Source organism: Carlito syrichta, unplaced genomic scaffold (assembly GCF_000164805.1).
Source record: "Carlito syrichta isolate Samal-C Ts95f unplaced genomic scaffold, Tarsius_syrichta-2.0.1 Scaffold149649, whole genome shotgun sequence".
NCBI classification, from domain to species: domain Eukaryota; kingdom Metazoa; phylum Chordata; class Mammalia; order Primates; family Tarsiidae; genus Carlito; species Carlito syrichta.
Window position 1 is genome coordinate 176,693 of NW_007093745.1, and position 16,079 is coordinate 192,771.

Consider the following 16,079-nt stretch of genomic DNA (forward strand, 5'->3'; position numbering starts at 1 on the left):
ATAAAAAAAAAAAAAAAAAAAAAAAAAGAAGAAGAAAGAGTGGTGTCACGATGACTAACAGAAGAAAGAATTTCTAGAAGATGTGAGTAGTCAACCATGTTGAGTGTAGCTGCCAGATGGAGGGTGTTGAGAAATGAGCAATATGAAATTCTCTGATGAATGGACAAGAACAGTTTCCGCGTGACAATGCAAGTCAGCCTGGAATGGGTTGAGAGGAAGGGAATGGAGACTGTGAGCACAGACAGCACCTTGGAGGAGTCATGCTTTGGATGCGGGTAGGAAATGGGCTGTTGGTTGAAAGAGGTCATCGGGTCTACACAGGTTTTCCTTCTTTTTTGTTTTAGAGATACAAGACAGCTGAGTTCATATGTTGATGCATATAGTCTTATATTTACACATAAGATCACCATCTCAGAGGCAATGCAGCTTCTGTAATAGTCCTCACAGATTAGAGTATTGAGTTGAAGAAGACCATCTCATAAAACCTCCCAACTTTACACAATATGAGAACCAAAGTCTGCTGTGGCTAAGTGATTTGCCTTAGATTATCCAGCAGATCAAATGCCTCAGACTGAAAACATTCAGTAGCCCCCTGCCCTCGCTCCCCACCCCGACTCACGGATGCTTACAGATCACCAAGTACTCTGGATTGCCTCAGGGTGCATCCATCCCATTCTCATCTTTTGCTCCTATGAACTCATTTTTAAAAGTATATTGGTTGCCCGATGAGAACCAAATATCACTTTGTACATTCAGTTTGATCAGCATGTTATTCTCTTTGAGTGGAATGTGAAAGGAATCCTACCAGAGTATACACCCCTTCCTCAGGCTGCTGGAGTTTTCATTTCAAACTCTCTGTGTCAGGTTGTAAAATTCTGGCTGATGTTAACTTTCTCTGTATATCCACCCTGGCTGATGGTCTCCTGGGAAACTTTAAAAGATCCTAGGGCCCATCAGTTCACTGGGGTAGGGAACACCTTGGGGATTTCCAGGGACCTTGGCTCTGCAGATGAATAGCTATGTCTCTAGCCACAGTTACATATGCTGGGAACCACCAGAGGCCTGGCCATAAACCAGCATGAAATAGTCTTGCGTCATGTTGAAGTCCATTTGAAGGCTCCATGGACACTGACCTGGAGAGCCAGCGGGAAAAAGCCATGCAAAATCTGGGTCTCCCACTAAGCCCTGAGAGGACAGTTGTCTGTGGGCAGCTACAGTATGATAAAACTCTTATGGGAAGTGAAGAGAAACTGTAGGAAATTGCCCAAGCACTTGTGGTTTGGGCTGATGCTTCTCTCTGCCTTGGGATTCTAAAAAGCTTTAATTTCCCCAGAAGTAGCTTGTTCCATCTATTTCGTGAGTGTAAAACCTAGTCTTGTATGGTTGGTTTTTGTTTTATTTCATTTTTTAATATTTGTCTATCTGTCTTATTTTTTCAATGAAACTTCTCAGACTGTATTTGGGCCTTTTGGTAGACTGTTTCTTATATCCAAAATACCCTTGACTTATCCATCCAGCAAAATCCTCTTTATCTTTTAGAACTGGCTCTGCTGTCCTTTGTTCCAACAAGGTATCTGTAGCATCGGCAGCCCCTTCTCTTGGTTTCTGATTTTAGTGCAAACCACATTTTGTTAAAATTGACTGCCTTCTTTCTCACTATTAACTCCTTGGGGAAGAATCATTTTCCTACCATTGGCTAACACAGGTTCTGGCATAAGGCAGGCCAGTATTTCTCAAAACATGGCACCAGAGTGTCTAATTCAGTATCCCTTTGGGTGTTAGTTTTATAATGAACAGAATCTCTCTGTGAGGGGCCAAAGATGCTGCCTTTTAAACAGGCTGTCCAGATAATTCTTTTCCACAATGAAGACTGATAAGCCTGTAGTAGGCTCTTGACAAATGTTTGTTGATTTATTGATATGGACATTGTGCCTTGGAAACAAGATTTAGGTCAATGACTCATTCTTTATGGTCAGTAGCTTTCAGAGAGGAACATGTTCTCCAGATTACTTTTCTCAGGTAGAGCCTTAATGTACCCTCAATTTTGCTCACTGAAAACACCAAAGTTATCACTCAGCCTTCTGTAAATGTATTTCTCCATATTCCATTCATCTGCTTTCTAATACCCATGTATTAGAAGGAACATTTCAATTCTGGTATAGTCTGGGTATGTGCACACATGTGAGATGGTGACAGTGATGAAAATGGTGGGGGTGGGTGGGGAGGAGGACTTGAAATAAGAAGCATCTTGGTGACCCATATCACGTATTTCCTGATCTGCAGAGGAGTCAGTGTATGTAATGAAGTTTACCCTATGGAACCCATGGACTCAGGCAATCCTCTCAACTGGGTCTCCCAATGTGTTGGGATTATAGGTGTGAGCCACCACGCCCAGCTAGTTTACCTTATCAGTATGATGTTGAGAATGGTTCTCAGGGGACCAGGGAGGTTTTTAAAAAAATACCTTGTAAACAGTTAAAGTTGTTGAGAAAGTTTTGCCTATATATCTAGGTAAGATTTATGATGATGACTAGCATTAACAGGGTGCCAGTCAGAGCTGCTGGGACTGGAATCTATTGTGCTAGTATTAAAATGCAAGAGAAGATAGAGTGATACAGACCCAGAGCTACACTGTCAACATCTCCTCAGAGATATGAGCTTATCAATAAAAAATTTGATCCATTCTCCTTCATAACAATATCTAGCCAAACACAGCTCCAAAGCTTTGGCCCTAAATCAAAAGTACTGACTGACTCACCCTATCTCAAACAACTTCAATGTATGCCAAATCTGACATATGAGCCATATGTGAACTCAGCTAGGGGTTCTGGCATACAACTGGGCAGTGTCAGGCTGACCTAATGTGTTATAAAACATAAAATGCTACTCTGCAATGCCCCTATACAAATCTAATTTTTTAAGGTCCAATTATACATCAACTTGTCTTTACAAGGACTGATTAAAAAAATAAATAGCAGAAATCACAATAATAAAGTACTTTCTAAGATCCCATCTTCCTTAGTCAAGTTGGAACCCTGCATTCTGTTCCCATTAACTGTCAAGAAGGAAGTTTGGCAGAATGGTTAATTCTCAAAAGACTCAGGACCCAGATCTGCAAAGCTCAAAATAATGTTATCAACAAAATCTCACTGATCCTCTCTAATAAATACCAACTCATATGCCTTGAAATAAAGATGCCAATGTTCTAAAATGGTCTGGGTAGAGTATATACTTTTGCCCAGATAAATCAGCATCACAAAAAAATAATCACAAATGACTAGGATTGCTTATTGTTTAGGAAGTTCTGGCCTAAGTTTTGTACTCTCTGTAAATGGAATCCACTGGAAGAGCTGTTTCTCACTACTGCTGTCTTCCAAATAACCAAGATTTGTGCCAACGTACATTTCTCTCATATCATTTATGTGTCCCCAGGGGGTGTTGGGTCATCTGAATATATTGGCATGTAGCATATTCTACAAGTGTTCAGATGTGATGAAGATTTTGCCAATTAGTATTTCAAAGCTGAAGAAGAATTTCTGCTGTGTTCTGTCACCTTCTAGGCTGACTTAGAACATGCCTATTGTGTCCCCTCTGCAGGTTTAATTATTTGAAGGGAAAAGTTCAGGGGAATTGCAAAAAAGTATCCCCGACCCCACTCCCAGATACACCAGAAGACCAGGAGACTCCTGGAGTCATTCTACCTACAAGAGTTCTTCAGGAAGGAGTAGCCCCAGCACCAGGAACTCCCATTTCTCTTTATCCCGGTCAGAGCAGTTTTGTCCCCACCACAGTCTATATCTAGGTTCCAGAAGCTTCAGGGGAAGTCTTTCTGTCCCCAACATTCAGATATCTACAAAGTATGATGGTCAAACTTAGTGAGCACAGAGGCTCGTTTAATGGCAGGGAGCAACCGCAACCTTTGGCAGGATCCATTTTGCCAGTCTTGGAACTCTACTCCATCGGGACATTCTTTTGGGGTATTCTTCTCTCTTTGATTATAAAAGAGCCTGAGTACATAGTTTTTTTGGAGGGTGGGTTTGGGCAAGAAGTCACATTTGTTGTCAAACTCCTATTAAGTAGAGTAAAATAAAATATCAAGAAAAGTAGAGAGAGAAGAGAACTGGGGGGGACAATTAAACTCGTAAATTAATTTTAATGAAACCCACTTAAGTCTCCAGTTTCCCTTCTACCTACACATTCTCATATGTTGATTCAAAACAAGTGTCACCTTCTGTTTCTCTTTTGCACTACCCTGAACTTCAAATGCTGATACAGGTAGGCTAGTTCAAAAGACCAACAGTGAGAGGAAAAGTCTTGGAAAATTTAGAGTTGGCTGTGTATACTTTTTTTGATGACCCTGACTTACTAATATTTTTCTTTCAATATGCTTGAATTAACTGATTTTGTTACTTTCTTTAATACTAAAGACATCAGCAGAGGTGGCAAGTTATAAGTGCAATAATCCTATCTACTTTCACTAGTGTACAGTGTGTAAAGCATGTCATTTTTAAGATTTTGAAGTAGCTGATTGAAAAAAATTGTACATATACATACATGCACACATACATACATATATAAAACCTAGAAATTACTTATAAGACATTGTAAATGAACAGTGAAACATAAAATAAAACAGGAAGCAATCTATAGTGAACGGAAGGAAATAAAGAGAGATCTGTACCCAACTTTTTAAGCTTCAAGCAGTCAGAATTATTCACACTTAAACAAAAAGGGAAAGTTTACTGCAGATCATTATGTGCTTTGTTCATACATAAAAGCATTATGGGGAAAGTCATACCTCTGTCACATTGAGTGACAGAGAAACTGTTGTCAAAGTTGGACACATTTTCCAACAGAAAAAAACCCCAGTTACCAACTATCTGTGGGTTCACTTTGGGTTCCTGGAACTGAAAGCACATCAGCGTGTCTTCTGAGACTTGTGCGTGGCATGTTATTACAGCTGTATATCATCACAGAGAAAAAAATAATTGGTTTTCCTTGGAGTATCTCTAAGTTGATGTCATATTCAATAACTCCATAGTTGAAAAATCTATATATGATGGATGAAGTCTGGACTATCTTTTGAATTTAATTCCCCCTGTGCCAGCTTCTACAGGCCCTAGTGTACCTATCATTTTAAGGTGAGCACATGCAAAATTTAGAAAATGCAGCCAGGCACTACTTCTGCCAAATAGCAAACCACAGAAGAACAATTTGTCTCGCATGTGCAGTGGCATCATTCTTCCCTCTTGGCCGTGGCACGAAGGAACCAATCTAAACTGGGAACCCCACACTGGTGTCCATGCCAAGGCAGCCTGAATCATTCTGTGCATCACAGAATGAGGGCGGCAGCTTTGTCTCCTTGGAATCTGAGGGCTTCAAAGACAGCCTTAAACATGCAGGCTTCTCAGGTGGGATGCCCAGGCACACTGCCAGCATGTCCTCACCAAGAAGCTCTCTTGTGAGAATAAGTACTACTTCTGGATCCACTAACAAAAACGCTCAAAAGAGACCATTTAAAGCTTCTCTCTCTGATCCAAAGAAAAACCAACTTAGATGTATTTTGTGGGGACAACTAAATGCTTTCAGGTGAAAAGCAACTTCTTTCTGCCTTTTTTCTCCTTCCTTGGGGACTAGCTTCTTTTGTCCATCTTGGATAAAAGGATCCAAATCTAGGCAGTCTGGATTAGACTGTCCTGAATTATCCTAGCAGCAGTCGCTTGGATGTCCCTGTTTAACGTCAGCATGGCAGGTCTGGTTTTAGGGCTCACCTCAGAATGTGGCCTCTGCTAAGGGGCTTAGAGATTAATCTCTGGGTTCGAAGCTGCACTTGAACCTGGGGGTCTGGCTTGGTTTGGAACTTTTGGACTAGAACCAATCTGGCCTCCAAACTTTAAAATTGTGATATGGGAGATGCAAATTACTCATCTTCTTGAACTCACCTTTATGTCTGACAGTCAATTAATACATACGGTTACAACAGAGCAAAAGCCCCATTAGTCTGTATGCCACTATTTTGAAATGTATGTGATACAATTTTGATGAAATTGATCTTACCTCTGACCAGAAGGCAATGCTGTTTAAACTGTTAACAAGTTGGAGGTGAATTGCCAAAATATTAAATTAATTACCTAAGACTTATTTAACAGAACAGATGAAGGAAACAGAATTTCCTTACCTATTAGTAGAGCTTCCTTTTCTGATTTTAAGCCTTGGGTTCTTTTCTCAATATTGTTCTCTCGGTCTTGGTTGACCAATGCGACTGTCAACACGTTGATTTCCTATAAAGTTAAAAACCAAAAACCATACACGTGTATAGGTAGATTCTGTGCATTTCAATTAAAAACTACCAAATTCTTAAATTCAGTAAATAAGGTCATCACTTCTATTTATAACTGAAGATCATATCTTATATATAATTGATCTGTTTACCCAGCAGTAGAAAAGCCATTCTAAAAACTTGCGCTTCTAGCTACTGTTCCTAGCAAACCAAGTAACCTCTGCACAAGTGGCAACTTTGGCATAAATTATCTTAGACTTTCGTCCATGTTTTGCTGAAACTTTTTAAGTTAAAACTGTATTGACTATAGCTACTTTAATACATTTTATTTCAAATATGAATTTTTTTCTAGGAAAGCATAGAGGACCCTGATTTATCACATGATGCTAATAATTTGTGTGCATGTGGGGAGAAGCAGAATCCACTGGAAGCTGAGACAGAACTACTGTAGAAATGTTTCCATTGAGTAGTGTAGGTATGAACCCTCATGCACAAATGCACAGACAGATGAAGCAAAGGTTAGAAATTTCTGTTCTTTGTAAACTGAAAATTAAGAGTTGTATGACAAGCTGACAACACAGGAAACACTGAAGCTAGACCATTTTTAGTTTCTTCTATGGTTTTTTTAATTTAAAGAAAGAGATGAAGATTTAACTCATGTCTTCCCAGACTTGATATTAGGACTCAAAATGAAGAGTGATTTAATAGAAAGTCAAATGTAATGAACTGCATCTATCATTGCCATATATGAGAGAGCAGAATCATTAGGGAAGTTGAGTCTTGGAGAAAAGTGGCTCCAAAGAAGGATGAACAAAAAGATAAGGATATTGTTTCCATTAAATGTGGGGAATATGTGGAAGAAATAAAGGAGAGATGGGAGGACTGAATGAACAAAGGAGAACTTAGAAGGTAGAAACAAATGGTTTGGTAGGTGTTAGCAGGGCTGCAACTGGTTGCAGGCTAGATACTGAGCTAGCTTATACAAATGAACAAAACCAGCCAGAGATGAGAATACAGAAATTCTTATGAGCATGTTGAGCACGCAGAAATTACAAACCATACCTGAAGGCATGCAAATAAGAAACATAAACTCAGTGCATACCATTGAAATAGACCTATAAGCTTAACTTAACTCAAGAGCTACTACTTTGTAAATCAGCGGTAATTGGAAATTGCCAGGAAAGAAGGTTCTACTGAGAAACTGTGGCTGGTGATATCTGGTGAGCATTTCAGAGGCTCCTCTTAAGGTCACACTCAACTGCTAAAGGCAGAGTGATCAACACTGAGTAAGAGGTGAAAATGAGTAAGGTACAGAATTGAAGAGAATCACATAGATGTGATGATACATCACAGGGAACATCCTGCTTGACCAGAAGATATCAACTGAGGCCTGAGGCTAATGAAGGAGCCTACCCATGAGGACTGGGGTCAGAAAGGGTTTAGGAAATGGTCTCAGGTAAGTCTGAAGCCAGCTGTACATTAAAGGTTATTAGAGATGAAAAGTGTACTTATACTTCAAAAATAGGGTCTTGGGAGCTAATCCTGGTGGAAATACAATTTTAAAATAAAACAAATCCAAAGGTTTTCATAGGTGGGATTAGAACATTTATAAAGAAGAGTTATAGGGAAGGGGATAGAAATTCCTTCTGTGATAAAATAATATTTGGTGTTTTTTGGTTAGGCTGTCTCAGTTGGAGCAGAGTAGGACTATGTGTCCACATCATCTCTCTGAGGTAGTGGGTTAAGACGCCTGCTGAGTTCTGTTAGTGGTTTGCCCTAAGGACAAATAGGCACCTGAGGGACATGGCACTGGACTTCCAGGCCTGGAAGGGTAAGACTGATGAGAAGATGCAGGCTGAGGCTCTGTGAAGTCTCCCAAGAGAGGCCTAGGAAGAAAGAGGCTAGAAGAACATTAACTAGGATAATTGCATCATAAAAAATACAAATAATGAACCCTAGAGCTGAGTGGAAATAATATCTCCAGGAGAAGGTGATCTGTTCACAGCCTGGATGAAAATTGGGGCCAAATGAAATTATTCAAAATTAGTTTAGCTAATAACAGGTCCACATTAATTGCCAAGTCTGAGTGGTGTCCTGGGGCCATCACACAGCTGAAGATTCAGGTTTGGTGAGAGGAATGGACTATAGCAGGCAGGCAGACTCAGGAGCCAACAGGGAATGACGTGAACAGAATAGACAGACCACCCAAGAGTACTGTTGGGCACGTGTCTCCATGTCCAAAGCCAGAGTCATATAGAAAAGGGAAGTTTGAGCAGGGCCTCACAGATGCTACTGAAACAATGTCTACAAGGAGCCAGATATGGCCTACTAGGGATACTTGCTTTGATGATGATTTAGGGATGGGTAAGTAAGGATGGAAAGATAAGAGTCCTGAGACCAACGTTCTGTGGGAATATTTCTTGAGTCTGGATATTGTAGTCTGTGCTCTTGCATGTACACTGTGGAGTGGACACACCTCTCTGCATGCCTCCCATAACAGTCCAGGAGCCTGAGTCTGACAGAGACCCAAAGCTTGGCAGATGTTCCAGCTTTGGGGTACTTCTGTGAGTTCTGTTCAGGGTGGAGACGAAGCTATTTTTATGACTCCTCCAGGAAGGAGGAGAACTATGCTGGGAAGTGGTACGGGACCCACTGAAGCTGATCAGGAGGCTCCAAGGAGTGCTTGCATAATAAAGTGGCTTCGAAATCTCCCAATAAGAAAATATAATTTCCATCATAGTCAAAAGTGTGTTCAAACATTTAAATAGAGACTTGGGTCTATAATATCATTTGGAGAAGTAGACAGACTTGTGATCACTCAAAAGAGTTCCTATTGACTAAGTTCTAGAGCCTACGTCTGCCTCAGGCACAATATAAGCCCAGACTCTTGCTAACAAAGTCACTGAGTTAATGAGAGGGGTGAATTCTCATGTCACACACTTTGCCAAAGATAACAGTTCAAGTTAATATGGATGTGTTTTCAGGGCTAGAAGACTGGATAGTGACTTTAGATAGCCACTTAAAGGTGTTATGCTTTTACCTTTTCCAACTCTAAAAAAGAAAAGAGTTCTGTTTTAATGACTCATTAATCATGGGTTCCTTAGAATAATAAGGATAATTTGAGTTGTCTGTATTTATATTAGTGTTGTTCAATTGAACAAGATAATTATAATTATTGGTAGTCTGCAAGTTTAGGGTCATCTACAAAGCACTAAATAGATACAAGCAACATCTACAGCCTTGATCTGTGTTTTGACTTTGTGTCAACCAATCTAAATGGTCACCCAATGTTTCTCAAAAGGGCTCCGACATCATGATTGGTTAGGGTGAAGCAAACACAAAGAGAGAATGCAGTACTAAGTCATTCCCCCGATCCATTCCTTGTTGCATTTAAGCTAAGTCTATTTTTAATTTCAGCCACCCAATAAATATGTATGCCATACACATACCTCACATGCTATGATATACTAGAGAATTCTACGTTTTAAAGGATAATGCTTCAAAATGAAAAGAAGTGTATGCTTACCCAGGGGCCAGCAAGTAATTCTTATAAAAGGTCTAAAAGAAAGAGATGTGAGTAGATGAAGCTGGAGAAGTCAGTCAGTCATAAGGAGTTTAGATTTTATGAGGAAGGCTTAACTAGTGAAGCATGTTTGGCAAAGGAGTTGAATAATTCTGCATTTCCAGATATTGGTGTGGAAGCAAATGAAACTGGAATCAGCCTACTGCAAAAGTGTATTCATTTTTACTTTTTAATGATGAGAGTTAAAACAAAGTCATGGTGTACAGAGTACACATGGAAGAGATACTAAAAAGGTGGAAACAACAAAGAAATCTGGTGACCTGGTAGATGAGGAAAGTGTTGAGAATGGGTAGGCACCTCAGTGTGTAGGAAAATGGAGGAAGAAGCTAGTTTGGGAGAAGATGATGTGTTCAGTTTTAGAAATGTTCAACTTAAGGTTTCTGTGGCATCATGTCAAAATATTTGTGAGGAAGGAGGATGGGCATGTTTTTGAACTTAGAAGCAAGGCCCTGACAGCTTTTTTTAATGGAATAATTCTCAGGTTTGTGTCTGCAGCAAGTAACCTTGATGTCTCCTTCTAGGACAAGGGACAGGCCTGTTTATACGTGGTACAAAAGAGGTGGATATCCCAAGCTCAAGTTCTTTCCTTTAACACAAACCACTGGCATCCCTCTCTGCCCTTCCATGGGGAGGTGCACAGGTTGGGAGGTCCACAAGGGTACTCTGGTGAAGCCAGGATGGCTGGTAGCACATGATAAAACCTCAAGTGGACACATGCCAAAATCCTCCTGAGAACAGCCCCTTGTGGTAGAGAAAAATTGACCGTGATAGTAAACTCTAAGGAAGAGCATTTTCAAGGATACCAGAGGACATACAGTGTATGTTACATCTCTAATGCTGGAAAGCCTCTTAAGGTAGGATCTAGGCTTGAACTATGACTAAAGGTCTCTTCATTTATTTTTTGAATGAGATAGAAAACTTCTTTGTCAAAAATCTATAAAACAGAGGCTAGAAAACCATTAGATTTTAAATTCTCTACATAGGATGGTCTGACTTATGTATTTAGTCATCGGAGAACATATTTTGCTGGGACATTGAATTATAAATTGTGAATGGTTTGGCCCTTTCTTAAAATCTTCACTGTCCTGATTACTCTCTCTACCCTAAATCTCTGGATAATGAAAAGGACCTTATCAGAACAAAGAAGGTTTATTACTAGAAACATGGAATAATGGAGATGCTTTATTTATTCATCTATTTATTTCAGAGTCAAGCTCTCACCTGTCACCCAGGCTGGAGTCCAGTGGCATAATCATAGCTCACTGCAGCCTCGACCTCCTGGGCTCAAGTGATCTTCTTGCCTTAGCCTCCTGAGTAGCTGGAACCTCCCGAGTGGCTTGCACCACCACATCTGGCTAATTATTTTTATTTTTGTAAAGATGGGGTCTCGCTATGTTGCCCAGATTGGTCTTGAACTCCTGGCCTCAAGTGATCTTCCCACCTTACCCTTCCAAGTTGCTAAGATTAGAGGTGTGAGACACTATGTCCAGGCTCCTTTAACCTTTTATCACATTAAAATCCTTTTGCCTGACAGATGCAACGTGCCCACAAGAATGGTGTGTCTACTATATATTCTGGAAAGATGTTCCAGATGCATAAAGATTACAAAGTAGAAGGAGGTGAGCATGAATGGGGCGGGAGATGAAGGAGGTTAGGAGGTTGCTAAGTACAAATCGTTCGTGGTATACAAGCACACAGGGGGAAGGGAGATTCGGATGGGGATCAAGGTTTTCCCCACAGTGAGATCTACTGGATTATGAAATAGTCTTCCAAGGGAAGTGGCAGGCACAGAGTAAAAGCACACCAAAACTAGAAAATGCTCAGTAGGTAACAATTCTGCACTTGACAAGGAAATGGATAAGACTGCTTAAGAAATCTTCTCTCAGTCTACCTTTCCATTCTAATTTCTGTGATACTTAGAAGGAATCATTAAAGGGCCGGAGAAGAGGTTTTCAATAATTGGAAACTAGATATAACAGACTTCTAAAAAGACTTCTTAAAGAGTTAGTTACTTGAAGGAAGAAATTTCCCTTCTGAGAGTCCTTATCAATTAATCTGAGAAATGATCAAAGTAATATATCATTTAGAAAAAGCTCTTTTTCAATAGTTCAATAGAACTAGAACAGTGCTCTGTTGTTGTTCTGTTTTTGTTCCACTCCACTCACCCACATCCATAAGGACCAAAAACATGGCTTTCCCAGCATATAATTTTGTTATTGCTTTTATTTTATTATTCCTGTGGCCTCCCTACCTTTAGGGTTGTTTTCTTTTTTGTAACAAAGCTTCCTGAATACATGTCTACCACCTCGCCATCTGAAATCTCAGCTTTCTTATCAATCACCTCAAGGAACCTACCCTCTGATTTTCTGTGACCTCCTTCTTGCCAAATGGTTATGTTCTCAGTCCTGTTACCATGTGATATTTGACAGTATTGATATGGGCCCCTCTTAAACCATCTGCCTCTTCCTCCTAATTTCGTGCTTAGCCTTTCCTGGCTATTTCTTACCCTCTGCTGGCCCAGTGCACGTAAAAAAAGGCTACTTTCTTCCTCCTCTTACATTCTAAAAGTTGGGTCCTTGCCAAAGTTCAGTCCCCAGTTCTTCTTTTATTGGAGTTCCCTTTTATTTATTTGATCATAATTCATGAGTTCAATTATGATCAAACTTAATTCTTTAAGTTTTTGTGCTTTATCATCAACTAACAACTGACTGGGCAGGTATGCTTAAACTACCTACCACTCAGTTCAAATTCACGAGGAGAGGTGATCATGAGGTAGTGGAAGACACATTGCATACTTGGGCTTTGGCCTTGGCTCTTCCCCCATAGCTGGGCGACCTTGGGAAAACGACTCAATATCTTGAAGCCCCAGATCACTCATCTGAACATGAAGGTGCTGAGTAGGGACCCTCTTTGAATAATGCTCGATGGAACCTCATCAGCTTTATAGAGGTGATGCAGAAGGTCCAAGGGGACACCTCTCTGGAATCCCATTCCTTTACCACTTTCTTCTGTTTTATAACAGGACTTCTATGTAAAGCTCCATTTAAATAAATATCCTTATATTTTAAGAGTCTGAATCCAGATTTTTTTTAGTCTGTAGTTTTATGTCTACCACTCAGTATGTCTCACTCATCAAACTGCATCCTCCTCTAACTTTTACATCTCTATTAGTAGCAGCATCATTCCTTCACATGTTGGGGCAAGAACCCTTGATCTTGTCTTTGATTAATTCTCTCCTATCCCCTAAGTGCCTGAAAGACTTCTCTCAATTCCAGTTCTACCAAGTCTCTGTGAGAGGTCTCTCGTGTCCTCTCCCATTTCCACATCTGGTGTTCTCTCAGTTCTCCTGTTGCACACTGTGACCACTTCAAGATCCTCCTACTCCATCTCTCCTCTGGGCTCTTCCTCCCAATTCACCTTATATAGCACCACCAGATCCATTTCCCAACGTGCAACTCTTATCCCCCCAATTTCTGATTTAAAACTTCAGATGCTTTCTGACAACCCACAGGAAAATTCAGATGCTACTTCTTGGTATTTTGGGTTTGATTCTGTTTCCTTTCTAGGCTGTGTCTATATATGTTCTTAGAAAGTTCTCTCCTCTTTTTTTCCTTGTATTTCTTATTTTTGCACACAGCACACATCCCATATCTCTCAGAGGCATTTGTTTCAGGCCACTTGCAAGACTTCCTTGTCTGGACACATTTCCTATGCCACTTACGTGGCAGTTAATCACATATACACTTGGGAAAAATGGACTTTCACCTATGCTTGTTGCCTCAACAAAATCACTGGCTCCTTTAAGGCAGTAGACACATCTAAGTAGGCGAGACGGTCTGGCTGAGCTGAACCTATGTTCTCACTGTCACTACTATTTACATACTGGATAACTTAAGGCAGAGCATTTCCTTAAGCCTTAACTTTCTCTTATGTAAAACATTGATAATACCCTATGCCTCTTCCCAATGGTTGCTGTGAGGACAAAATATTGTCAGTGAGGCAGTGCTTTTGAAAATGATAAACTTCTAGGAATATATTGTGGTTTCATTATTACCATCATTATTCACAGGACTGACTGGATACAGATTAAGTTCTTAATACATACTTGGGGTACTGAATCCATGCAAGAATTCTGTATATGGCTTTGTTTTTTAGATTAGAAAATGTAGTTTATTTAGAAAGTAAATTGCAGAGAGAGAGAAAGAGGGGATTCACCTCCCTAAGGGAGGGGAGGGGGCCAAATCTTAAGAAAACATGCCCTGGCCATAGCTCAAAGAGCACGTGGCCACACCATAGCTTAGCAAGGCAATGGCTGCAATGGCCTGGCAAAGACCATGACAATGGCAAATGGCTGCCTGTGGTTGAGTCCTTTTAATCCTTCCCTTTTATGGGGGAAGGTCATTAAGATGATTGGGTGATGGTCTGCTGCATGTAATCACGAAAGGGCAGATAAGGGCAGGTAAGTGCAGGTACTGACGTCAGGTGATGGACAGCAGACAGATGGATGGGTTAGTCACATGACTGCTGCCATGGTGGAGGGGACGGGTCCTATCTGTGTCATGTAGGTCAGAAAGGACTGATTAGGTTAACTTGGGGATTTGGGCCTGGCGGGGTTTTTCCTGCAAGAGACCTGTCAGATATTTTCAATTCACAAGTTCCTTGATTAAAAGGTGGTCTTATTATCATTTCTATGGCTTTGGTCAGCCAAGGGGTGATCTTTGACCTATTTGCATACATATTTTATATAATTACAGTCCAAGTTGTATACATAGGAAACTTTTAGGTTCCTTGTCGAAGGCAGAAGGTCAAAGACTTATGCACAGCTAGTCACTGAACACTTCAAAAATAACATTGAGTGATATGCCTCCCAACTCCTTAAACAGGGGGACTACCACCATGTGATTTCCCCTATGGCCCTCTAAGGGCTAATGGCCTTTACAGCTGCTAGTTCAAGGAGTGGGACAGTTGACAAGACCTACATAGTACAGATTCACCATGTCACCTCCCACTCTGCAAATAACACACTACAAGGCTCACTTTCCTTCTCTGCTTCCCTCGTTCCATGACCTTGTTTTGCTGTTTGCTCATAGGCCCTTATCTTAAACATCACACTCCATGAACTCAGGGGCTCTGTAGTCAATAGCCAAAATGTCAGTCAGCTATTTCTTATCCTTTACTCACATTTTTGCAAAATACCGAAAGCAGTCCCTAAACTGCCAATAACCTTCAAGCTATTCCTCCTAAGATTAGAACTGTGGTAGCTGGGGAAGGAAGGAGGAGATAATCCTCACGCTTTCCTTTATAAGCCAGTGACTAGCACGTAGCAGGTGCCCAGTGGCTAATAAATGAAGGATGGCTGTGCTTATATACATATATAGCTGTGCTTATATAGAGTGCTTCAAAATGTAACTGTTCGTCATTGGTTTCTTTGTTGTAAGGATAATAATATAAAAACATTGATACAGAAAATTTGAGAAGATAAAAAGTATCCATTATTTGAATACAACCACGATGGCCTGAGATGGCAAAAAAGTGAGATGGCCTGAGATAGTAAAAAAGTGATGGATTTGGGCACAGAAGACTGTGGTTCTAATGGCCACTGGCTTGCTGAGGATCCATTTCATTTTTTCTCTTCGTAAAAAGAGGGATTTGAAGCAGTTAGTTTAACCAGTGTCTTCCTACTTCCTAATTCCATTGACAGCTCTGTGCCCTTTTCCCTAACTTAGACCTTCCCTTCAGAACACAGAAAACTTGGTACAGGCAATATAGACTCCTCCTATGTTTCTGGTGCTAATAAGGATTAGAGAGGAAAGAGGAAGCAGAGGGAGAAGAGCCATAAAAATCCAAATGGACAAGAAAAGGACTGATGTGAATGAGTGACTATGCTTTATGATTTCTTACAGCTCAAGGGAAAGTCAGAAGGCATCCAACCCCAAGAGCAGGTAGATCTCAGGAATGTCCTGTTGGCAGGAGATCCCAAAGCCTCACTGATCTGATCAGTTGCTAATGCTTGGCACTGCCAGTCCTGAGGACCATGGCTCTCACCTGCTGTGCCATTTCCCAGCAGTCTTGGAAGTTTAGGGTCTATACAAGGGAAACCTCAGAGGCCCAACAGGCCTTGGCATCAGGTGATTTGAAAACTTGTGTGTGGGGCTCCAAGATGCAGTGATTCATCACAACATGACCACATTTTACATTCTGAGATGTTCCACCTCA

The 16,079-nt window shown here is 40.6% G+C and overlaps 1 protein-coding gene across 3 annotated transcripts in view; it reads right to left on the bottom strand.

Moving 5' to 3' along the window:
- Window positions 1-16,079, bottom strand: part of ENOX1 (ecto-NOX disulfide-thiol exchanger 1) — a 149,474-nt gene that overhangs the window by 17,458 nt on the left and 115,937 nt on the right. For all 3 annotated transcript variants that reach the window (XM_021708822.1, XM_021708821.1, XM_021708820.1), the window contains one exon: window positions 6,179-6,281. In XM_021708822.1, coding sequence (XP_021564497.1) covers window positions 6,179-6,281 — 103 coding nt within the window. The remainder of the gene's footprint in view (window positions 1-6,178; window positions 6,282-16,079) is intronic.